Below are 25672 nucleotides of genomic sequence, written 5' to 3' on the forward strand. Positions count from 1 at the left end.
GAATTTCAAGATGTTTTCCCAGGCTGTGAAGGGTTCAGAGACTACATAAAAGGCACCATGACGATGGGAGGACCTAGAGTAGTAGTAGCGGTGATATATAACCCTCCACCAAATGACAGAAGACCCAGGCAAGAGAATGACTGAAACAACATGACAGTTAATAACATAATTGAAAGGGCAGCCTCTGCTGCCTGTAGAAATCAATCCCATCTGCTCATCAAGGGGGACTTCAATCACAGAAGGATAGACTGGGAGAACAAGGAACCGCATGGAGGAGAGGATACATGGAGAGCCAGACTAGTGAAGGTGGTGACAAGAAACTTTCTAAGCCAACATGTCAGGGAACCCACTAGGATGAGGGGAAACAATGAACCAGCGAGACTCAACCTAGTCTTCACTCTGAATGACTCCGACAAAGGGAAATTGACTTCGAGTCCCCAGTAGGAATGAGCAATCACAGTGTACTGACGTTTGAGCATCTGGTCGAAGAAGGGCTAAAGTACTCGAGAAAGGGAACTGAAAGCAAAAGGCTAGCATTCCGCAAGGGAAATTACGAGGAGATAAGAAAATTCCTATTGGATATAACATGGGAATCAGAACGAAGGGAAAAGACGGCCCAAGACATGATGGAATACATCACGCAGAAGTGCAAGTAGGCAGCAGAAAAGTTTATCCCTGCCCAAAAGGTAAAAAATTATATGCAGATGAGAAACCCAGGGTTTAATCACAGATGTAAGCTAGCTAAGCAACAAAGTAAAAGAGCATGGAGAAGCTATAGAAATAATAGGACACCTGAGAGCAGAGAAGGTTGCCAGAGAGCCAGGAATGAATATGTCAGGGTGAGAAGAGAGGCAGAAGGGCAATACGAAAACGACATAGCAAGCAAGGCTAAGACCAAACTCAAATTGCTGCACAGCCACATCAAAAGAAAGACAACAGTGAAGGAACAGGTAATGAAACTGGGGGTAGGGGCAGACAGATTCACTACAAACTACAAAGAAGTGTTCCAGGAACTCAATATGAAATTCCAGGAAGTCTTCACATTAGAGCAAGGAGAAGTTTCAGAGATAGGAGAAGGAATAATTAACCAGCACCACTAGAGGAATTTGAGATTACCAGTGATGATGAAAGGAAGCTTTTGCTAGAGTTGGATGTGACATAGGCTAAAGACCCGGATGGATACTAACGGAAGGAGCAGAAGCACTGTGCATGTCACTCTCCATGGTGTATAACAAATTACTGGTAACAGGTAAACTGCCAGAAATTCGGAAGGCGGCAAACGTAGTCCCGATATACAAGAAGGGGGATAGATAGGAGGCACTGAACTACAGGCCAGTGTCCCTAACTTGCATGCCATGCAAGCTAAATAGACAAAATTGTGCGAAAAAAGCTAGTTGAACATCTGGAGCGAAGGAACTTTGTGTCACAACACCAACATGGTTTCAAGAATGACAAGTCATGCCTCACAGGATTAATTTAATTCTATGATCAGGCAACAAGAATTAGATAAGAAAGAGAGGGGTGGGCAGACAATCATTTGTTGATTGCCAGAAAGCCTTTGACACAGTGCTACACCAGAGACTAGTGCGAAAGCTGGAGATGCAGGCAGGAGTGAACGGGAAGGTATTCCTTTGGAGAAGGGAGTACCTAAGTAACGGAAGGCAGCGAGTCACTGTGCGGGGTGAGATCTCAGATTGGCGAGATGTCGCCAGTGGAATCCCGCAAGGTTCAGTCATTGGACCCATACTGTTTCTTATATATGAAAATTATCTTCCAGGTGGTATAGAATCATTCCTCTCATTGTTTGCTGATGATGCAAAAATTGTGAGGAGGATTAAGACGGAGGAAGACAGTATGAGACTACAAGATGACCTAGACAGACTGCATGAATGGTCCAACAAATGGCTACTAAAGTTCAACCAGAGTAAATGTAAGGTAATGAAACTAAGCAGTGGTAACAGGAGGCCAGACATAGGATACAGAATGGGAGATGAAGTCCTTCATGAAACGGATAGAGAGAAGGAGTTGATATCACACCTACCCTGTTTCCTGAAGCCCACATCAAAAGAATAATATCTTCAGCGTATGCGAGGTTGGCTAACATCAGAACTGCCTTCAGGAACCTGTGTAAGAAGTCATTCAGAACCTTGTCTACCACATATGTAAGACCAGTCCTGGAGTATGCGGCCCCAGCATGGAGCCCGTACCTTGTCAAGCACAAGGTGAAGCTTGAAAAATGTCAGAGATATGCCACTAGGCTAGTCCCAGAACTAAGAGGCATGAGTTTCGAAGAAAGGCTGCGATAAATGCGCCTCACGACACTAGAAGACAGAGGAGTAAGGGGAGACATGATCACTACCTACAAAATTCTCAAAGGAATTGACAGGGTAGATAAAGATAAACTGTTTAACACGGGGGTACGCGAACAAGGGGACACAGGTGGAAACGGAATACCCAAATGAGCCACAGGGATGTTAGAAAGAACTTTTTCAGTGTCAGAGTAGTTAACCAGTGGAATGCATTAGGCAATGATGTGGTGGAGGCTGACTCCATACACAGTTTCAAATGTAGATATGATAGACCCCAGTAAGCTCAAGAATCTGTACATCAGTTGATTGACAGTTGACAGGCCGGATCAAAGAGCCAGAGCTCAATCCCCGCAAACACAACTAGGCGAGTACACACACCAGGAGCGCCGCGAGTGTAGGAGTAGCTCTGCTGATAAGGAAGGACTGAAATTTCGAAGATATGAACATCCTAGGATGTGAAGTTTTCAGGGTTTACGTAGCAGGCACTATGACAATGAGAGTACCAAGGATAATAACCTTCCTATTAAATGACAGAAAAAACAGACAGGAGTAAGACAGAAATGACATGGCAACCTTTAACCATAATAGAGAGAATGGCTTTCATTGCCTACAAGTAGAAATCTAAACTGTTGATCATGGGTGACTTAAACCATGGAATGTCAAACTGAAAAAATAAAGAACCCCATGGAGGGGCAGAAATATGGGAGCTAAAATATTATTGGCGACAAGAAACCTTCTATGCCATCATGTCTAGGGGGCCTACAAGAATGAGAGTAAATGATGAACCAGCTAGACTTGATCTGATATTCACCCTGAACAAGTCAAACATAAGGGAAGTCAAATCGGAACCCCCCCCCCCCCCCCACATAGGAATGAGTGACCACAGTATTCTAACATTAGAGTATCTGGTGGAAGTAGAAATAACCTATCCAAGGAAAGGACCGAAAAGCAAATGTCTGGCATACCGAAGGATATGAATATGATGAAATAAGAAATCTTAACTATGATGAGATAAGAAATTTTCAAAAGGAATACCATGGAAGACAGAGCTCAGAGAAAAGTCTGCACAAGATATAATGGACATCACCCAACAGTGTCAGTAGGCAGAAAACAAGTTCATCCCTGCCCAGAAAGAAAAACAAATGAAAAGAGGCGAATCCGAGGTTCAATCATGTAAGGAAGCAAGGCAGCTAAGCACAAGGGCATGAAGAAACTTCAGAAACAGGGCATGAGAAATCAAAGAGGTCCAGGTGATACCCAGAGGGCCGGAAATGGGTACCTCAGTGTGAGGAGAGCAGTTTGAAAATGACTAGCAAATTATTATGGCCTCACTTAACCAGTAACCGGGTTCTTTTACTTCAAAATTTGTATCAAACAATTTATGTGGCCTTGTGTCCCTCTTCTTACTAGATCCAACCCCAAGTCATAAGCAAGTTATTAAGGACTAGCTGTAATAGTCAATCCAACGGTAAAGGCGGTAAACAACACTAAACAAAACCATCACCACATGTACTTCTTAACTATACACTTATTACATCTGTACTTAACATAACATCGCAGGTGTCACTTTTACACAGTATACTGCAAAATAACTTCTGCAATCTTATATCCCGGCGAGTACACTTCTATCTTCTATCGTACAACACTCAAAATACCTTTCCCGAGCCTTTCTTGTAGAGTGCTCCATCCGGCGAAGTCACCTTCCTGAGGTTATCTTGAGATGATTTCGGGGCTTAGCGTCCCCGCGGCCCGGTTCTCTACCAGGCCTCCTTTTTGTTACACACCCCCAAGGAAGCAACCCGTAGCAGCTGTCTAACTTCCAGGTACCTGTTTACTGCTAGGAAACAGGGGCATCAGGGTGAAAGAAACATTTTGCCCATTTGTCTCCGCCTCCACCGGGGATTGAACCCAGAACCTCAGGACTACGAATCCGAAGCACTGTCCGCCCAGCTGTAAGGCGCCTTTCTCAGTAAATCACGGGCCAGTCCTCTACAGTATCGTGACGGTGTCAATACACATTTCAACTCTCCTGTAACACGCTGGCAGGTCTCCAGCAACACACTGGCTGGTCTCCAGCAACACACTGGCAGGTCTCCAGCAACACACTGGCTGGTCTCCAGCAACACACTGGCAGGTCTCCAGCAACACACTGGCTGGTCTCCAGCAACACACTGGCAGGTCTCCAGCAACACACTGGCTGGTCTCCAGCAACACACTGGCAGGTCTCCAGCAACACACTGGCTGGTCTCCAGCAACACACTGGCTGGTCTCCAGCAACACACTGGCAGGTCTCCAGCAACACACTGGCTGGTCTCCAGCAACACACTGGCAGGTCTCCAGCAACACACTGGCAGGTCTCCAGCAACACACTGGCAGGTCTCCAGCAACACACTGCCAGGTCTCCAGCAACACACTGGCAGGGGTCTCCAGCAACACACTGCCAGGTCTCCAGCAACACACTGCCAGGTCTCCAGCAACACACTGTCAGGTCTCCAGCAACACACTGGCAGGGGTCTCCAGCAACACACTGCCAGGTCTCCAGCAACACACTGGCTGGCTTTCACACAGGCTTCAAGTATATCAAACCTTAACAGACGGACATTAATTCCCATCTAATACCACAACTGGGGCATCCCTGGATACGACGGTCCATTCACTAAAACCTCACTGGTTCTCACAGACACATCACAATCTCCAGCGACTCGGCCCACTTGTTCCCACTGGTACAAGTCTTGAGTTCCAGACTGCCCTGGGGTGAATTCATTCCTGTCGACTAAAGAACCCTCCACATCACTTCTGAGGAATAAAAATTGAATAGTAAGATAGAAACTTCACATGTGTCAGTAAGATCACGGCCTTCCACTGGGAAAAAGAAAATAGGGTCGGATGCGTTCAACAGATAGCGTTGACATTGTCACACCTCTCCTCCTAAAGGAATTTGTTTTATTTCTTGAAAATAAAACAAATTAATGATTTAGATGCGTGATAAGGCATCTGCTACTACCTTCTAAACTACTTTACTGTGTTCAATACAAAGTGCATTCTGCTAGAGATGTAGGCTCCATCTGGTTAACCTAAGATTCTTATGATGGAATTGTACTAAAAACTTTAAAAGATTATGGTCAGATCTGACCAAAATTGGATATCCGTTACTCGTCAAATAGGCGTCAAAGTATTGCACAGCGTTCACAAGGCTTAATGTTTCTTTTTCTATCGCCGAATAATTCCGTTGAAAAATCACTTAATTTCTTTATTTAATAAGCCACAGGGTGTTCTACCCCTTTTGTATCATGTTGTGACAACACTGTCCTTATGTCAGAATCTGAAGCATGGACGGTTGATACTTGGTTGACGGTTGATGGAATTCTGGGAGTTCAACTCCCCAAGCCTGGCCCGAGGCCAGGCTTGACTTCTGAGAGTTTGGTCCACTAGGCTGTTGCTTGGAGCGGCCCGCAGGCCCACATACCCACCACAGCCCGGTTGGTCCGGTACTCCTTGGAGGAAACAATCTAGTTTCCTCTTGAAGATGTCCACGGTTGTTCTGGCAATATTTCCTATGCTCGCTGGGAGGGTGTTGAACAACCGTGGACCTCTGATGTTTATACAGTATTCTCTGAGTATGCCTATGGCACCGCTGCTCTTCACTGGTTCTATTCTGCATTTTCTTCCATATCGTTCACTCCAGTACGTTGTTATTTTACTGTGTAGATTTGCTACTTGGCCCTCCAGTATCTTCCAGGTGTATATTATTTAATATCTCTCTCGTCTTCTTTCTAGTGAGTACATTAGGAGGGCTTTGAGACGATCCCAATAATTTAGGTGCTTTATCGCATCTATGCGTGCCGTATATGTTCTCTGTATTCCCTCTATTTCAGCATTCTCTCCTGCTCTTAAGGGAAAAGTGAGTACTGAGCAGTACTCACTTCCCCCTTATAATGCAAATGGACTTCCCAGTTGGAGTCGTTGATCAACACGTCATCTACGTAGACCATGGCAGTCTCTACGTCGTGTAGTACACCAGTCATCAATCGCTGAATCGTAATGGCGGCATTTTTCATTCCAAGTGGCATCACTTGACACTCAAAAAGACCATCAGGAGTAACAAAAGCAGAAATTGGTATGGCACGCTCTGTCATAGGTACCTGTCAATAGCCCTTAAAGTAGTCAAACTTCGTGAGTTAGGTGGCCCAACCGATGGTATCAATACACTCTACTATCCTGGTAAGGGGGATGTGTATCAGCTAGGATAACCTTGATAACTTGTTGGTAATCTATGCATAACCTATGATCATTACCAGGCTAGGGTACTAGAAGAATGGGGGACAACCATGGACTAATATTTTGGACGATCAGATTATGTTGGAACATGTACTCTATCTCACATCTTACCACCTCTTTGTGGGGGGATTTAGTCGGAAGGGATGTTACTTTATCGGTCTCACACCCTTTTCAAGGATAATGTCGTGCTTCAAGAGGAACGTTTGACCTGGAGCATCTCTGAAATAGGCTTATATTGCGTTATTAACGCTATTAAGGATCTCTGTTGCTCCTCAGGAACGTGAGTTAATTTGGTAAGTAGATTCAGCAGAATCTCTGAATTAGATGTTACTTTCTTACCAACATCCTCCATCACCTCTTAGTTTTTGTCCCCTGAGACCACCATCGTCACGGGCCGAATATTCCGACCTTGGAACAACTTCATGGATAGCGTATCCATGTTGGTCTCTTTGTCCCCCCACTGGTACTTGATAACCTCCAATGGTCCTCTCACCGTGTGATCATACACCATCTTGAATGGAGATCATTCGGTACTGATCTTATGGCAAAGAGGAGGTAAGATCACCCTATCTACCTTGCTTTTTGAAGCAATATTTCTTCATCGTGTTCTTCAACGTCTGATGGAATCTCTCCAATATCCCTTGCGACTCAGACTAGTAGGAACTCGAGGTTATATGTTTCATTCCATGGTCAGCTATCTGTTGGTTAAAATATCAAGAGGTAAAATTAGTTCTTTGGTCCGTCTGAATGCTCTTGGGAAGACCCTTTCTGGAAAAGAACTATATTAGATGTTTGACTATTACCTTCGACGTGATAGACTTAAGGGAGGGATCACTTCAGGGTACCTACAAACCCGATCCATAATGATGAGCAAATACTGCACCCCAGAAGTAGAAGGCGGAAGTGGGCCTGCTATGTCCAGAATGAGGTGCTCAAAAAACTCACCAATAGAAGGTATGGTACAGAGAGGGCGTTTGGGACAGGCTGATTCACCTTGTTTGTCAGATAACTTTCCTGTTTCATCCTATTCCTGACCCCCTTCCCAGTGCTATGTCTTAATGGCTTGGCGCTTTCCCCTTTCCCCTTCCCTTCCCTTCCTATTCCAGAAGAAACATCTTGCTAGGCGATGAGAAGTTCTCGATATCCCGCAATGTCCGGAAAATAATCCATGATGAGCTGTCTCCAACAGCTTGGGTCTGAGTCTGGGGTGTTCTCTGTCGATACCTCCGGCACAGTACCCTAAGTACTGGTCACCTGCTTTCGATCTGGACTCTATGGTGTATGCGAGTGCTTTCACCTGGGGGTCCTTTCCTTGCTCTGAAATTAGGGTGGCTGTAGTCCAATGTTTCGGATCTGGAATATAATCTAGAGAGTTAGATGGAGTACGGTCGACAACTTATGGGGTAGGTGTATGGTTAAACAGAACATCTAATCTTAAATGCGTCTTTGCTTGTGATCTGGTCTGGACAACTACCACTGGTTTTACCATGTTTTCTACAAGCTCGGCCACAACTATGGGGTCGTTATTCTCCAAACCTGAAGCTAAATCAATTGCCATTATTACCTCTCTCTCTTCACTAGGAAGATGGTCTACTACTGCCACTGTACACCTGCCATAGAAATATGGTGATTTCAAGTGAACCTCAACTAGGAGGCAACGGTCAAAGTGGAGGGAAATCCTCCCCCAAAAGTACACTTTTCTTTCCATCAGATGGCACTTCCTTGGGTAACAACAAAACTCCAAGCCAGAACACCAAGTACTCGCCATAATTGGACGAGTCCAGTACGAGAGTGGGGGAAAAGAGGCGGGCGCCTGGACGCCATGCCAACTTGTACTTAACCTCCGAGACATGAACACGCACCAGCTCTCATTCTTACTGAACACGTGCATACAAGATATTTCCCAAGATTCGTGCCACAGGATCTTCAAAAGTTCACCCAATCCTTGATTTCGCTTCCTTGGGAAGTATCGTTTCCGGGCTACTAGTTAGAAATACCAATTAACTAGCCAGTATTATAGATAATTCTTGTAGTCCGGTTATGATGCCGACCGAGCACCTGAAACGGGTAAGCTCATTTCACTATAAAAATTAATCTCTTCAGAACATAAGTCCCAGGTTTATCACCTGTATTATGATAGTTATTTCACAAGTGACCTCGAAGAAGAAGAGACAACCACCATGAATCATTTTGAACCATATCCGTCTTGATGCTATATCATTCGAGAATCTTCGATGTGGCTCCCATGTTCAGGACGGGTGTTTGATTGCAGAAAGAACTGATTTCTTATGGCTAAGCTGTGTTTCATTTTTATTAACATAAGTAGCAGTAGACTAACAATTAATAGTTTTAGTTGCCTATCATTATTCAATTTATTTATTGATATAGGTTATGTATAAATATCAACCCCAATTATGTGTAGAGGGGTAACACCCAGCAGAAGCTATAACTTTAATACAGTCCACTTCTAAAGTTCACTCCCAACTCCCTATCCGGCTCGTTGGCGCCGTGTGGGGGCTTGGTGGTCGGCTGCTGTAGTGTGATGCTTCATGGGACAGTCCTCTGTCTTTTATGGCCTTATACTCTTGCTGCTGTCTTCTCCAATTGTGCCGGATCGCTTTTCCTTTTCCTTGTGTTTAGTTTTTCTCCCCCCTCTTCTCCTATCTGCTTGTCGTTTCCTGCCAACCTTTTGCTTGTTTTGGTTATTCTTTTCGACTTCTATTTTTTGACACCCTGGTGCTTGGGGAGGCATACTCTTACACCCGTAGAACTGTAGTACCCAACGTCGAGAGTGAGGGGACCCCTTTAATTGTCAATCCTCCTTTCGTCACTGAACCCGATCTCGACGGACTGACGGTTCTTAAGGTGGTGTTTGTCGGGCGTATACTCACGACGCACCCCTAGGGGGCCCCGGCATGATCAGCGATAGCTTCTAGTTGGGTGTCCTGCCTCTAATTATGGTTCCATGGTGGGTGTGGGGGCACATTCGTGAATGAATGTTTTTTCGTCTCGTCCTTATGTCTAATTCTGTTCCTCTTCTTCATTCTTGGGCTCGTGGGGTGGGCGTCCAAGCCCCCTGAGTCGGACCGTGTTGGAAGACCGGGCTCTGTAGCCCCCGCTGCATTGGGTCCCGACCTTGCCCCTCCTGACTACTCCCCTCGGCTCCCCTCCCTCCTCTATGGTTGGGTCGAGCTCCAAGCCCCCAGCCCCCAGTGGTGACCACCTAGTCCCCTGGCACGGCTCAGTCTCTAATAGTGACTACTGCACCTTTTAACCCCCGTCTCTCTCTGGCGGTTCTCAACGCTGTCCTCGCCAAGGCCCCACTTGGTTGATTCCTTCCTGTACTGATGCATTTCAAGCCTTGTTTGGTCCCGCTTCGTGGGCCAAAACTTTTGATCTCCTCCCTCTTGATTCTTCACCTCCTGACGATTTCTCCCTCCATAAGCACCTTGTCGATTCAGTAGATGCCTCTGTTATCTTCAACCCCTTCCGTCTCGGTAGGTGTGTCGTTGCTGCTCCTTCTCAGGATGCAGCCTCCCGCTTGGCTGCCTTATCCTGCCTTATCCTGAACCAAGAACGCTCTGTTGAATGTCAGTGTTGGCACTATTCTCCTCCCGCCCCATGTTGCGACCGGTGTTCAGAATCTGCAGGACTGCCACGAAGACATTCGACATGTCCTCGAAGCCCAAAGTCATTCTGTCCTCCAGGGTAGACTCGTTTACTCGTCCCCCTCGTGGTCGTCGCCGTCAACCCCTTCGGGCTGTGAAGATAATTTTGATGGTAGGACCCTTCCGCCTTCTGTCATTCTTGCTGGTGCCAGGTGCTCCCTCCAAGAGTACATTCCCTCTCCTCGGCTCTATAATTAGTGCTGGAGGTTTGGGCATTGAGCCCTCAGCTGCTCCAGTACTGTCTCTCTCTGTCCTGTGTGTGGGGACAAGGGTCACTCTAAGTTGGAGTGTACTTCTGCCCAGGCTCGCTGCCTCAATTGCGGTGAGGCCCACCCTACCTTCTCCCACGCATGCATACATTATAAGCTTGAGGCAGCCGTCCTCAACTTAAAACACCAGGAACGTTAGTCTTTTCCTGAGGCAAGGTGCCAAGTTCGCCATCTCCCCACTTATGCTAACGTATCTCATGCTCGCGTATTGCGCTCTTCCTATCCTGGTCCTTCCCGCCTTCCTCAGTCTCTCAACCGTTTCAGGGCCTTAGACCCAGACACGCCAATTGCCTCCTCTTCTGTTTCTTTGCGTTCTGTCCCAGAGGGTCCTCCTCCTACCTCTGTCTGGGGTTCACCTTCTTTCTTCCCAGTCTGTCGTGTCTCCTGTGTCTTCTTCCTCGTTTCCCTCCGATCCTCCTTCCCATCCTTCTCCTCTGTCTCTTCACTCTTCACACCACCTGTCGGTGCGGGCTGATGTCCATCACTTTCCCACCGGCTGTCGTGTTTGCTCTCATTCTGTTTCTCCTGTTGAGACACTAGAATCTGTTGCCCAGTACTTTGTTGCTGGGATGCCTGTCTCTTTGAGTCAGAAGCATAAACCTGGCTCCTCTCCTTCCTGGCGGGTAAGAAGGCTTCGCTTTCTTCCTCGCCCCCTACCGCTGACTCTCTCGCTCCATCCCCTCCCGCTTCGGTGGTTCCACTTCCTGTTCCTGCTATAGAGGTCCTATGGAGGTCCTCTTTGGCCCTAGCTCCCCTCTCGGTTGCTGCCCTTCCTGAGGTGCTCTCCCTGGTTTCTGCCCCTCCTGCTCCTGTCCTTGATCCTCGGTTGTCCCCCCCCCCCCTTTCCCCTCCAGACCCTGCTCGTCCGCCCCTGGTCGGTCCTCCAGCTCCCTTCCCTCCTCCTTTACTCAGTTTACCAATGCCCCCTAACCCTGACTTCGCTGACCCTGACCCTGATTCTGCGCTTCTTTAACGTACTGTGTTCCCTTTTTGCCTTTGTTTCTTCGTTGTTCTCTGTTGCTGTCCCTTTCTCTTCCTGTCGATGTCTATTCTTCAATGGAACATTCGTGGTTATTATGCCAATTTTCTTGAACTCCAACTTCTGCTTTCACGATTTTCGCCCCTTTGTGTCTATCTCCAGGAGCAGATGCTTGGTGCTAATCCTGGTCGCTTTCGTGGCTATTCCTTTCTCTCCCCCTCCCCTAACTCTTCTGCTCTCTTGATTCGCCCTGATGTTCCCTTTGTCCCCTTACTTTTTCCTTCACCTCTCCATTATTCTGCTGCTCGTATTTTTATGAAGAAATGGTACATGGTTTGTTCCATTTATCTCCCCCCGAGTGTCCCGCTTTCTCTTCCTGATCTTAAACCCCTACTGGACTCCTTGCCGGAGCCTGTGCTCCTGCTAGGTGATTTCAGTTGTCGACATAACCTTTGGGGTGATGTTCTGATAAACACCTGAGGTCGCCATCTTGAACCATTCATCCTCTCATCTTCCCTGTCTCTTCTGAATTCTGGTGAGCCCACTCATTTAGACTCTCGGACTCGCTCCCTTTCCTGTCTTGATCTTTCTCTTTGCTCGTCTTCCCTTTACTTAGATTTCGGGTTCCTGATTTTTCCATCCTTGTTTCCATTTTCTCTTTTTACCCTCCCCTCTCCTTCCCTAGGTGGCGGTTTGCCAAGGCTGACTGGCCCCTCTTTACTGTCCATGCTACTATCTCCGACCTTTCCATTCTGCCTCTCCCTCACGCCCTCCTCCTCTTTTATGACACTGTCTTAGACCTGCTCTCCGCTCTATTCCTCGCTGTTCCTCTCGGGGAACGCGGAAGTGCGTTCCCTGGTGGAATGTGGACTGTGCTCGGGCTGTGCGCTGTAAGCGTGCAGCCTGGAAGAGACATCGTCGTCGGCAGACACCTGAATCTTTTCTTTTGTTTTGGAAGGCAAGTGCGTTGGCACGTAGGACCATACGTACGGCTAAACGTGCATGTTGGACGTATTATGTCTCCACCGAAACCGAGTCCGAAACTCCTCTCCCGCTGACCTGGAAGCGTATCCGCAGGATAGTGGGTAATTTTGTTCCCAATGTCTCCACGGTCCTTCACCTCAGTGGTACTCATTGGCGGACCCGTTGCAGGTCGCGACCGAATTGGGTTCCCACTTTTCATCTGTTAGCTCTGGTTCTCATCTCCCCCATTCCTTCCTTCTTCATAAACCTCTTCTTGAATCTCGTCCTTTGGATTTCTGTACCCATCTCGACCTTCTCTATAACGATCCCTTCTCTCTCTCTGTGCTCCAGTCTGCCCTGGCCCTCTGCGGTTCTACGGCGGCAGGCTCCAATGGCATTCATTATGAGATGCTTTGACATCTCCCTCCGTGCTCGTCTCGGTACTTACGGAGTCTGTTTAATCGGGTCTGTGAATCGTCGTCAGTTCCTGAGGACTGGCTCGATGTTTTTGTCCACCCTATTAGGAAACCAGGGTCTCTCGGGTCATCCCCCAAGGACTTCCGCCCTATTGCCATCAAGAGTTGTGTCTGCAAGCTATTTGAACGTATGATTAACGTTCGCCTGATGTGGTTCTTAGAGCACTATCACCTCCTTTCCCCTTCTGAATTTGGCTTTCGCAAGTGGCGCAGCATAACAGATGTCCTGGTGAACTTGGAGGTCTATATTCTTACTGCTTTTGCTGCGGAGACCTCCGTTGTTGCCGTCCTTTTTGACCTGGAAAAGGCTTACGACACTACCTGGCGGTATCATATTCTGTCCCAACTTCATTCTTTTGGCCTTCGTGGGAATCTCCCTCTCTTCCTCCAAAGTTTCCTCTCTCGTCGTTCCTTTCGAGTGAGGCTTGGTACCACTCTCTCTGCCCCTTTTCGGCAATATGAGGGTGTGCCCCAAGGTAGAGTTCTGAGCATACTATTTTTCTTGTTGCTCTCAAGAGCAACTTCAGAGCAAGTTTTTCTTCTTTCCTCCCTTCCTTCTAGCGTCTTCTCCGCTCTCTATGTAGACGATCTTATGAACAAATCCACTAGGGCCGTGATGAGGATTCGAACCTGCGTCCGAGAGCATCCCAGACGCTACCTTAATCGACTGAGCTACGACATGGTCAAAAAGAGTTGATACTGAAGTTCTACTGAATTTACTGGATCCTGCAGCCTCTCCGAGGCACAAACCAGGGTTTTACACAGCTCGAGTGCATGGGGGGGTGGGAGTTGTCAGCAGGCCGTTCTCCCTCTTCGCCCTTACTTCATTACACACAGACATCCCAATTGCGTGATGCATCAAATGAACAAATCCACAAAGGCAGTGACGAGGATTCGATCCTGCATCCAAGAGCATCCCAGACACTGCCTTAATCGACTGAGCTACGACATGGTCAAAAGGAGTTGAAACCGAAGTTCTACTGAACTTACTGGATCCTGCAGCCTCTCCGAGGCACAAACCAGGGTTTGACACAACTTCCCCCATGCACTCGAGCTATGTCAACAGGCCGTTTTCCCTCTTCGCCCTTACTTCGAAGTTGTGTAAAACCCTGGTTTGTGCCTCAGAGAGGCTGCAGGATCCAGTAAGTTCAGTAGAACTTCGGTTTCAACTCCTTTTGACCATGTCGTATCTCAGTCGATTAAGGCAGCGTCTGGGATGCTCTCGGATGCAGGTTCGAATGTTCATCACGGCCCTTGTGGATTTGTTCATTTGATGCATCACGCAATTGTGATTTCTGTGTGTAGACAATCTTACCCTTTGCTGTCTAGTGAGGATTCGCCTCTCCTTCAAGGGCGGCTTCAACTTGCGATTGATGCCGTGCCGTCTTGGGCCACTGATCATGGCTTCAAGTTTTCTGCGTCTAAGACTTGTGCCATGACTTTTACTTGGAAGCGTGTCATTTTTCGTCTCTCTTTGTCACTTTATAGACATCCCCTTGTGTACAAGGATTCCGCTAAGCTTCTGGGGTTAAACTTTGACACTCGTTTGTCTTGATCAGCCCATATCTCTTACCTCTGCGCCTCTTCACCACCTCCTTCTTTCTGTCATGCTATCTCGCTTACAGGACTCTTTCTATTCGTCTTTCTCTTATTTCTCCTCGTATTGTTCCTTCCTTGCCCCCGTGGAGGGTCCCCCTTCCGAAGTTTTGTACATCCTTGACCCGCATTACAAAAGCTTTTCCTCCTATGGTTCTGGAACGCCTTTTTCTTGAACACTTTTCTTCACACTCCCGCTCCGTTTCCGTCTTCACCGATGGGTCTAAGTCTGCGGACGTTGTGGGCTACTCCGTTGTTTTTCATGACCGCACTTATATATGTCGCCTCCCTTCGGAGACTAGCATCTTCACAGCAGAACTTTATGTTATTCTCCATGCTCTCCGTCTCCTGCTTTCTCGTTGTCAATCCTCCTTTGTAATTGTAGTTGATTCTGGTAGTACCCTCATGGGTCTCGTGTCCTTTAATCCTGTCCATCTGGTAGTCGTCGAGATTCAACATTGGCTGTTACTTATCTCTAGTAAATTTAAATCCGTGGAGTTTTGCTGAGTTCCCAGCCATATAGGTATTTCTTTAAATGAGCATGTGGATGCTGTCACTAGAGAGGCTATCCGGTTTTGTCCCGTTTCCAGTAACGATATTCCTTTTTCCGACTTTTATCCGGTTATTCATTCCTCCGTCCTTGCCCATTGGCAGGGTTGTTGGTCTTCTGTTGTTGGTAACAAACAGCGTACTCCTAAGCGTTGTGTATCCCCGTGGCCTTCCTCCTGCCACCATAACCGGCGGTGGGAGACGGCTCTAGCGCGGTTGCATCTTGGCCATATTCACTTAACTCATGGTCACTTAATGGAGCGCCGCCCCGTTCCTTATTGTCCAAATTGCATTGTTCCTCTTGCTGTCGTGCATATCCTTATTGAATGTCCTGACTTCCAGGACGAGTGTGCCTTGATTTCCGACCGCCCCTCACGGTCACTTGTCACTCGATAGAATTTTTGGTGAATCGGATACTTTTGATATCGTTCGCCTTGTGCGTTTTTGTTCTCGTATTGGCATCCTTGGTGATATTTAGCGCCCTCTGATTATTCCGCACATTTGGTGGTGCTACATAGCCTTCCCGGTTTGGTGCCTTCTTTGATAATTAATTCCTTACAGTTCATTCAATTAAATAAAAAAAAATTAAACAATTGCCTGCTGGAAAAATCCCCCCCACAGACGCCTTCACCATCAACGGAACTTGCCTCGGCAGCTGCACAGCTTGCAACACCTGCTGCTAGCCCTCCATCTGATCCAGTAGATGAAGACGACTCTCCAGCCGACAATGCCCTACCTTTTCCACGAGGATTACTCCCGATGTTCTACGAACCACGAAAACACCCACTGAACCTTCTTCATCTGTAGTTATATTTACCACTCGGTAACCTTTACGACCAGATACTACTCAACTTCGGGAACACCGCCTAGGCTGTTGATTCGTCAGACGAGGATACCTCAGTTGGAACACCATCCCCTCCACAGAGGAAGTTTTACTAAAGACCGGATGATTTCCTATTGGACACCATACCAACAACCTCGAATGACAAGTTCTCGTTCGTTGCGTTAACAGCGCAGCAATGTCAACTAGGAATAAGACCACCGTGACCTCCGTGAAATCCATGAAAACGGGTATCTTCTTGAGGTTATCTCGAGATGATTTCGGAGAAACATTCTATGAAATGAAGGAAGAACTTTCCTTGTAGGAGAAGGAAAAATATAAAAGGAGAAGAAGGGTATGAATGAAGAAACGCCAACGACTTCTATCAACTACCAGCATTTCTCAAGCACAAGAACAACAAAAAGTTCACCACACTACACGAGAAGACGCCTCCTACACCTGCATGAAGACCAGCCGTCACAAGTCCCTTGCCACGGAAGACCTCAAGAACGACAAGTCCACTCCAAGATCAATACTTGATGCAAACCCATGGTGGTTAGGCCACCGAACTTTCAGCCTCCTCCTTCACCATCCAAATTCTCTTCTGGATTTTCATCTCCTCGTCCTTCGTCCTCCCCCAACCTTGCCAAGCTTTTTGGACATCGAACTTCAGCCATAGGCCAGCCCTCACCTGGCTGCCTTGGGCTCAAAACACTGGCTTCCCCCAAACTGCTGCCCATCCTGGGCCGAGCCTCAAACAATTGCCCAGAGCTTTAACTCTCAGCCCCCAAATTCTGCTACAATAACTACAAGCGGGTTCTCCATTAACCCCCTGGGACTTTTGGTTCCTCAACTGTTGCTGTATAAATAAGTCTCACAATAATGGGCCAACTAATTGTTGCACAGGGACGTCTACTCTGGTCCCTCCACTCCCTCAATGTTCCATTAAAGAGGCTGCAGGCGCTCCCTTACCTACAGGGTACTTATAGACCGAACTGTAGGTGTATGTATAGCTCCTGGGTCTGCCTGCTTGCTGGTGGTGTACACTTCTGGCGACTGGCGAGTCGTTAGATTTCCACATTTTGAGAATCTACGTCTTGACTTTATTTCTTACCAGAGTTCTCTTCATTGTGGAAAAAATCGGGGCTGCATCTGTCAGCTCCACAGAAACCAAAGTACCATCTTCTTGGTGCATTAGTTCAGCACCTTCCGAGGTCCGCCTATACTCTTGAAGCATGATCGTCCTTCCTGACGACAACGACTTCTTACATGACGTCCAACTCACGGTCATTACAACTTGCTTCTTCTCGCTGCTTTGTGTTGCATCGCCCCGAGACCGCTTGCAATAAGGTTAGCTCCTGAGCTTACACTCACTACTGGATTCTGCCCTTATCTTCATTAGTGTTAGTCCTGCTCATAAGCGTCGGTTGACGATATCTGTCCAGCAATAATGGAGCAACAGGTGGCAGTCGTCTGACCTCCTTTACTTTCTAGCATAAAGTGACCTGTCTCAGCCAGTCTTTAAGCTTTCCCTGCATGACGTCATCGTCCTGCTTCACACTTATTGATCCTCAGAGATAACACCGAATCAGATACCATGGCAATTAGAGCCTCTACCTCCTATAATCTCTTGGGCCGCCGTCTTTATGGCAAAGCGCCCTCGCTTCCTAGAGGCCTCCTCACCACATAATTACCTTTTTAACACCGCAAAACACATTCACACTTAACCTACCTAATGTCATCTTAATAAAGCACACAGGAATGAATGTATAAACACAAAAATGATGTATGTCAGACTGGAACAACTCTCATATAGGAGGTAGCCTAGGCTAGCCTATTAACGCCATGACACTATGCTCTTATGTTCTTAATTATTGTCTCCTCACATATAATCAATGCTAACAGTTTATCAGAGATTATGTACTTGACACTGTCAAATTTCTTAAAAGTGGATGTAATTAATATGAGTTTATATAGCTCAATTAGATGAGTATCAGGAGTGAGCAGTGGTAAGTGACACTAGAAATGTTATGACCAACGAAGTGGGAAGTTAAATCAGAGAAGAGGGAATTGGCAACTTTGGGATTACCTTCCTCAGGTTTAAAGAGGCAGATTAATAGTTCACAGCTGAATTTACACAGCAAGTTGAAGATTAGGACAAAAGTGTGTGCTTCTTAACTCCCTTATTCTCTGGACATTATTTCCAGAAGTGGTGATGAAAGGCAAATATAATTCTGCATTATAGGTCATGCATTTACATTTTCCTAAAGTCAAAGGCAATCAAACAGCACCTCAAGATAAAGGAATTCCATGTTGCTAACCCTGGAAATGGGACCTGCAGCAACGAGCACTTGCAAACCTTTCATAAAGTTCCACTGCAGCATCTCTGTTACACATGCAAGTTACCCAACTGGTAAAAGACACACATTTATTATTCGGAGAAGGTTGAATACAAGCAAGATGTAAATTCAGCCTAGTCCTATTCCTCTATGCCTCACTGCACTCACCTCTCTACTCACCATACCCACCATGCCAGACCAGGACCCATCTCTCTGCTTCGAGCCAAACGTTCCATCAGCTGGAATTACATACTTATGCCTGCAGATGAAACGAACCAGTATTCGTTAATAATATATATATATATATATATATATATATATATATATATATATATATATTATATATATATATATATATATATATATATATATATATATATATATATATATATATATATTAATATATGTAAATATTATATATAAGTTGTGAGGGTACCACCTCTGGTGTGCAAGTGTTGGGACCCATAGCCTCAGAGAAGAAAAGAGAAAAAGAGTATTCAGAGAAGATCTTGTTCTTGAAGATCACCCCCATTCTTTTGTATATATATATATATATATATATATATATATATATATATATATATATATATATATATATATATATATATATATATATATATATATGTTATTAAATATGACCGAAAAAGTAAGATTAATAATTCTCACACGAATTTTCTCAATCTTTCGTACATTTCGCTTCACTGTTGGAGGTAAATCAAAAATCAATTCTCCAAAATTCATTTTTATTTCTAGTCTGACGCGACACGAGCGCGTTTCGTAAAACTTATTACATTTTCAAAGACTTTAGTTCACAAATACACAACTGAATAGAACTTACCCATCTCCGATTTTATATCTACATTTGAGTGAGGTGGAAGGGGTGATGTGGCATTAACACAAGACAGAACAAAATGTGGTATTAATAGGGTATTAATTTCATCAACACAAGACAGAACAGGAGTATTAATAGGGTATTAATTTCATCAACACAAGACAGAACACGAAACAATGTATATTGAATAGAAGTGTTTGTAGAAAGCCTATTGGTCCATATTTCTTGATGCTTCCATATTGGAGCGGAGTCTTGAGGTGGGTAGAATATAGTTGTGCAATAATTGGCTGGTTAACCAGAAAAACGGCCAGCCTACTCATGAGAAACTCTCCAGACACAAAACAGAACGCTTTAAAAGAGACTAACGTCGTCTATGCCTTCAAATGCCCTCTTGGGGACTGTAAGCTCCAAAAAACCAAGTATATAGGCAAGACAACAACATCTCTTTCTAGGCGTTTAACGATGCATAAGCAACAGGGCTCCATTAAGGAACATATAATCTCTTCCCACAACCAAACCATCGCCAGAGAAATCCTAGTAAACAACACAGAAATCATCGATAGATACAGCGATAGCAGGCGGCTTGACGTTTGCGAGGCACTACACATCAAGAAGTCAACACCAACAATCAACAGCCAATTATTGCACAACTATATTCTACCCACCTCAAGACTCCGCTCCAATACAGAAGCATCAAGAAATATGGACCAATAGGCTTTCTACAAACACTTCTATTCAATATACATTGTTTCGTGTTCTGTCTTGTGTTGATGAAATTAATACCCTATTAATACTCTTGTTCTGTCTTGTGTTGATGAAATTAATACCCTATTAATACCACATCTTGTTCTGTCTTGTGTTAATGCCACATCACCCCTCCCACCTCACTCAAATGTAGATATAAAATCGGAGATGCGTAAGTTCTATTCAGTTGTGTATTTGTGAACTAAAGTCTTTGAAAATGTAATAAGTTTTACGAAACGCGCTCGTGTCGCGTCAGACTAGAAATAAAAATGAAATTTTGGAGAATTAATTTTTGATTTACCTCCAACAGTGAAACGAAATGTACGAAAGATTGAGAAAATTCGTGTTAGAATTATTAATCTTACTTTTTCGGTCATATTTAATAATATATGTCTACAGGAAAGACTGCTACCAAAATATACTAATATATATATATATATATATATATATATATATATATATATATATATATATATATATATATATATGTCGTACCTAGTAGCCAGAACGCACTTCTCAGCCTACTATGCAAGGCCCGATTTGCCTAATAAGCCAAGTTTTCATGAATTAATTGTTTTTCGACTACCTAACCTACCTAACCTAACCTAACCTAACTTTTTCGGCTACCTAACCTAACCTAACCTATAAAGATATGTTAGGTTAGGTTAGGTAGGGTTGGTTAGGTTCGGTCATATATCTACGTTAATTTTAACTCCAATAAAAAAAAATTGACCTCATACATAATGAAATGGGTAGCTTTATTATTTGATAAGAAAAAAATTAGAGAAAATATATTAATTCAGGAAAACTTGGCTTATTAGGCAAATCGGGCCTTGCATAGTAGGCTGAGAAGTGCGTTCTGGCTACTAGGTACGACATATATATATATATATATATATATATATATACATATATATATATATATATATATATATATATATATATATATATATATATATATATATATATATATATATATATATATATATATATTATTAAATATGACCGAAAAAGTAAGATTAATAATTCTAACACGAATTTTCTCAATCTTTCGTACATTTCTTTTCACTGTTGGAGGTAAATCAAAAATCAATTCTCCAAAATTCATTTTTATTTCTAGTCTGACGTGACACGAGCGCGTTTCGTAAAACTTATTACATTTTCAAAGACTTTAGTTTACAAATACACAACTGAATAGAACTTACGCATCTCCGATTTTATATCTACATTTGAGTGAGGTGGATGGGGTGAGGTGGCATTAATAGGGTATTATTTTCATCAACACAAGACAGAACAAGAGGTGGTATTAATAGGGTATTAATTTCATCAACACAAGATAGAACAAGAGGTGGCATTAATAGGGTATTAATTTCATCAACACAAGACAGAACACGAAACAATGGGTATTGAATAGAAGTGTTTGTAGAAAGCCTATTGGTCCATATTTCTTGATGCTTCTATATTGGAGCGGAGTCTTGAGGTGGGTAGAATATAAATGTGCATTAATTGGCTGTTGATTGCTGGTGTTGACTTCTTGATGTGTAGTGCCTCGCAAACGTCAAGCCGCCTGCTATCGCTGTATCTATCGATGATTTCTGTGTTGTTTACTAGGATTTCTCTGGCGATGGTTTGGTTGTGGGAAGAGATTATATGTTCCTTAATGGAGCCCTGTTGCTTATGCATCGTTAAACGCCTAGAAAGAGATGTTGTTGTCTTGCCTATATACTTGGTTTTTTGGAGCTTACAGTCCCCAAGAGGGCATTTGAAGGCATAGACGACGTTAGTCTCTTTTAAAGCGTTCTGTTTTGTGTCTGGAGAGTTTCTCATGAGTAGGCTGACCGTTTTTCTGGTTTTATAGTAAATCGTCAGTTGTATCCTCTGATTTTTGTCTGTAGGGATAACGTTTCTATTAACAATATCTTTCAGGATCCTTTCCTCCGTTTTATGAGCTGTGGAAAAGAAGTTCCTGTAAAATAGTTTAATAGGGGATATAGGTGTTGTGTTAGTTGTCTCTTCAGAGGTTGCATGGCGTTTCACTTTCCTTCTTATGGTGTCTTCGACGAAACCATTGGAGAAGCCGTTGTTGACTAGGACCTGCCTTACCCTACAGAGTTCTTCGTCGACTTGCTTCCATTCTGAGCTGTGGCTGAGAGCACGGTCGACATATGCGTTAACAACACTCCTCTTGTACCTGTCTGGGCAGTCGCTGTTGGCATTTAGGCACATTCCTATGTTCGTTTCCTTAGTGTAGACTGCAGTGTGGAAACCTCCGCTCTTTTCCATGACTGTTACATCTAGAAAGGGCAGCTTCCCATCCTTCTCCATCTCGTAAGTGAAACGCAGCACGGAACTCTGCTCAAATGCCTCCTTCAGCTCCTGCAGATGTCTGACATCAGGTACCTGTGTAAAAATGTCGTCAACATACCTTCCCCCCATCCTTTCATCCTCCCACCCATTCCTCACTCCCCCGTCCACTCGTCTCCCAACCATTCATCACTTCCCCATCCCCTCATGCTCCCCATCATTCCTCCTCCCCCCCCTCCACCATTCCTTTGTCCTCCTCACCATCCCCCACTCTACCGACCCCTCGTGCTCCGAACCATTCCCCACTCTACCGTCCACTCGCCCTCCCCATCATCTTCCAGTCTCCCATCCCCTCTTCCTCCCTACCATTTCCCACTCATCTTCCCCCACCATCGTGCACTTCCCTGTCCCCTTGTCCTCCCCACCATTTTCCATTCCCCTGTCCCCTCATCTCCTCCATCCCCAACTGCCCCATCCCCTCGTCCTCCCCACCATTGCCCCCCCTCTCTCCTGTCCCTACGTACTCCCCACCATCCCCCACTTCCATCGTATTGTCCTCCCCACAATTCCTCACTCTTTCGATGCACTCCCAAATGATCTGACGTTCCCATCCGAAATTTGGGAACATCAAATGATCTGATGTTCACGTCACTGAAATATAAGAAAAAGTTAAAAAAACGAAATGAAAAAATAAAAAAATTAACAAATCAACTATGCTCACGAAATGAACGGTATGGTAAACAACACAGCTCAATTCCAACTCAATGTCACACAAAATAATTCAATCATAATGAAAATAAATTGAAATCTATGAAAATACAATTTATCAATGAAATTGGGAACATTTAGTATAGCATTCTCTTACCTGCAACAGATGGCGCTGTTTCTTAAAAAAAGAATGTTTTATACATGTCATAGGTGTGGCATCTATACTTACACTTACAAGAGGGACGGTATGGTAAACAAAACAGCTCATTTCGAAGGCAATGTCACACAAAATAATTAAGTCAAAATTAAAATAAATCGAAATCTATGAAAATTCAATTTATCAATGTAATTGGAAACATTGAAATGGAAACATTGAAATGAAATGCAACAGATGGCGTTGTTTAAAAACACGCATCAGAGATATACAAAGCTATCATGTCATTTCCACCAGGCTCAGAATGGGGGATACACTGGAGTAAGACCTCAGCACCTCAAGGAGATGACAAACCCAGTTCTCGGCGAAGTTGCCAAGACACTACTGTCAGAGGTCACGAAGTTTGTCAACGACAGCCTCTCTAGGTTGATCCAAGATACAATTAAACCCTTCTAATTCGGAGCATCCCTTTGTGCCCTTAAGAAGAAGGGTGGTGGAGTCGGACCCATTGCCGTGGGTAACACACTTCGGTGCCTTGTTGCTAGGGCAGTTGTCAGAAAAATTAGCATAGACGCTGCAACGATGCTTCGACCCCATCAACTAGGTTTTGGTGTCACCCCATGGCTGTGAAGCAGCAGCTCATGCAGCGCGAGCCAATATTAAGCACCTCCCAGAAAATAAGGCATTAATTAAATTAGACTTTAAAAATGCTTTAACCAGGTAAAAAGGTATGTGGTACTGGAAGCAGTTCGAACAAGCTTTCCTTGTCTACTCTCCTTCGTCTCAGCAGGGTACAGTAGGGAATTTACACTGTTGTTTGGGAAACATGAAGTTATTTCGCTAGAAGGTGTCCAGCAGGGAGACTCACTTACGCCTTTCCTTTTGGGCATGGCAGCTAAAGAGGTCACAAGCAGGTTGTCCAGCGAATTCAACATGTGGTTCCTGGACGATGGCACCCTGGCAGGGTCACAGGAATCTCTGCTAAGAGATCTACAGCTAGTGAAACCTAAGGGATAGGAGTTAGGCTTCACCCTAAATCCATCAAAGTGTGAAATCATCTCATCCAGCCAACCAATCATAGATGCAGTACGAATCTTATTGTCAGGAGCCCCAGTGATCGCTCCCACCAACAGTGTGCTGCTAGGGGCACCTCTGGGCTCGAGCGCCATTGAGGTAGTCCTCGATGAAAAGCTGAACGACCTGAAGAGGACAGAGGGAAGATTAGGGGCTTTGGATACTCACGATGCTTTGTACCTTCTCACAAGGTTCCTGGCTATGCCCAGACTTTCCTTTTTTCCTCAGGTGTGCTCCCTCCTTTGTCCGCCCCAAATTAACGAAATATGACTCACTCCTAAAGTCAATAACTATGAAAGTGTTAAATCTCTCCCTGGAAGATGACCAGTGGGACCAAGCAACGCTCCCAGTTAGACTCGGGGTATAGGTATTCGCAAGGCAACACAGTTAGCATTGCCGGCATTCTTATCCTCGACCAGTGCTACAAGTGAATTAGTGAATGAAATACTACCAGAATACCTAAGGAACTCCACTGGAATTCATGATCCCAAATTTGTGAAAGGAGCTGGTCAGTGGGACACTCTTGCCAATTCACACCCTCGACCAACTTTTCCAAACGACGGCAAACAGGCCAAATGAGATAGCCCCATAGTGGAGAACATCGCCAAAGCATTGCTGGAGGCAGCTTCTGAGAAGGACAGAGCTCGTCTCCTAGCTGTGCAAACCCCCCATGCCGGGTACTTCCTGTTCGCCGTCCCTAATTCCGTCTTGAGCACTCGCCTGGACCATCGGGCTCTTAAGTATTGGTGTTGCCCTGCGCCTTGCCGCCCCTATCTTCACCGAACACCGGTGTATTTGCGGCTATACACAGGCGAACCAATACGGCAGCCATGGTCTCATCTGTCGTAAGACACAGATTGGGAATGATTGCCAAACATGAAGCAGTCAATGACATCATCAAGAGAAGTTTGACTACAGCTGGGTGTCCAGCACAAAGGGAACCTCAGTTGTGCAGACCTGACAACAGCCAAAAACGGTCGGATGGAGTCACCTGCAGCCATGGAGGGAAGGTAAACAGGTCGTATGGGATTACACTTGTAATTATACACGTGTAATCCCATACGGCCTCGCCCACCTTAAAGGTGGGCGAGGAACTCATTGGGAAAACTAAAGACTCACAAGCGGCCAGTTTCCTGTTCCAGGGCCTCTGTGTCGCAGTTCAGAGGGGAAATGCGTGCTGTATCCTGGGTACGCACCTAACCTCCAAGCAGCTGGACGAGGTCTTCGAACACTGATTGCTGTTATTTTGTTATGAATATAATATTCATAACAAATAGTATATATACATGAAAATCACATTCTGTTTCTTCAGTACAGAGAAAACCTGGTAAAAATAGCTTGCACACTAAATGAACATAACGAAGATAGCACACAAAATTTTCAGAATGCTCAATATTATTATATTTGGTAAGAATTCACATAATTAAACAAGTTGTTGTTCTTACGTAAAGTTGAGCCCCTGGCCCAAGTATTTCAGCATACGGTCTTCTTCTCGCCCATAACGCTTGACCTTCACGTTATTGTAATACAATGCTTCTGTCGCTACTAACAATGTCGGTTTTCGCATGAATCTGCAAGTGAAAAGATATTTTGCGTAATTAATTAGTGCT

General features: G+C 44.9%; 1 protein-coding gene across 1 annotated transcript in view; it reads right to left on the reverse strand.

Moving 5' to 3' along the window:
- Positions 1–25672, reverse strand: part of LOC123749655 (probable glutamate receptor) — a 294522-nt gene that overhangs the window by 266739 nt on the left and 2111 nt on the right. The window contains exons 5-6 of the mRNA XM_069334972.1: positions 25508–25633; positions 18415–18505 (exon numbers count right to left, since the gene is read on the reverse strand). Coding sequence (XP_069191073.1) covers positions 18415–18505; positions 25508–25633 — 217 coding nt within the window. The remainder of the gene's footprint in view (positions 1–18414; positions 18506–25507; positions 25634–25672) is intronic.

This window comes from Procambarus clarkii, chromosome 32 (assembly GCF_040958095.1).
Source record: "Procambarus clarkii isolate CNS0578487 chromosome 32, FALCON_Pclarkii_2.0, whole genome shotgun sequence".
NCBI lineage: Eukaryota > Metazoa > Arthropoda > Malacostraca > Decapoda > Cambaridae > Procambarus > Procambarus clarkii.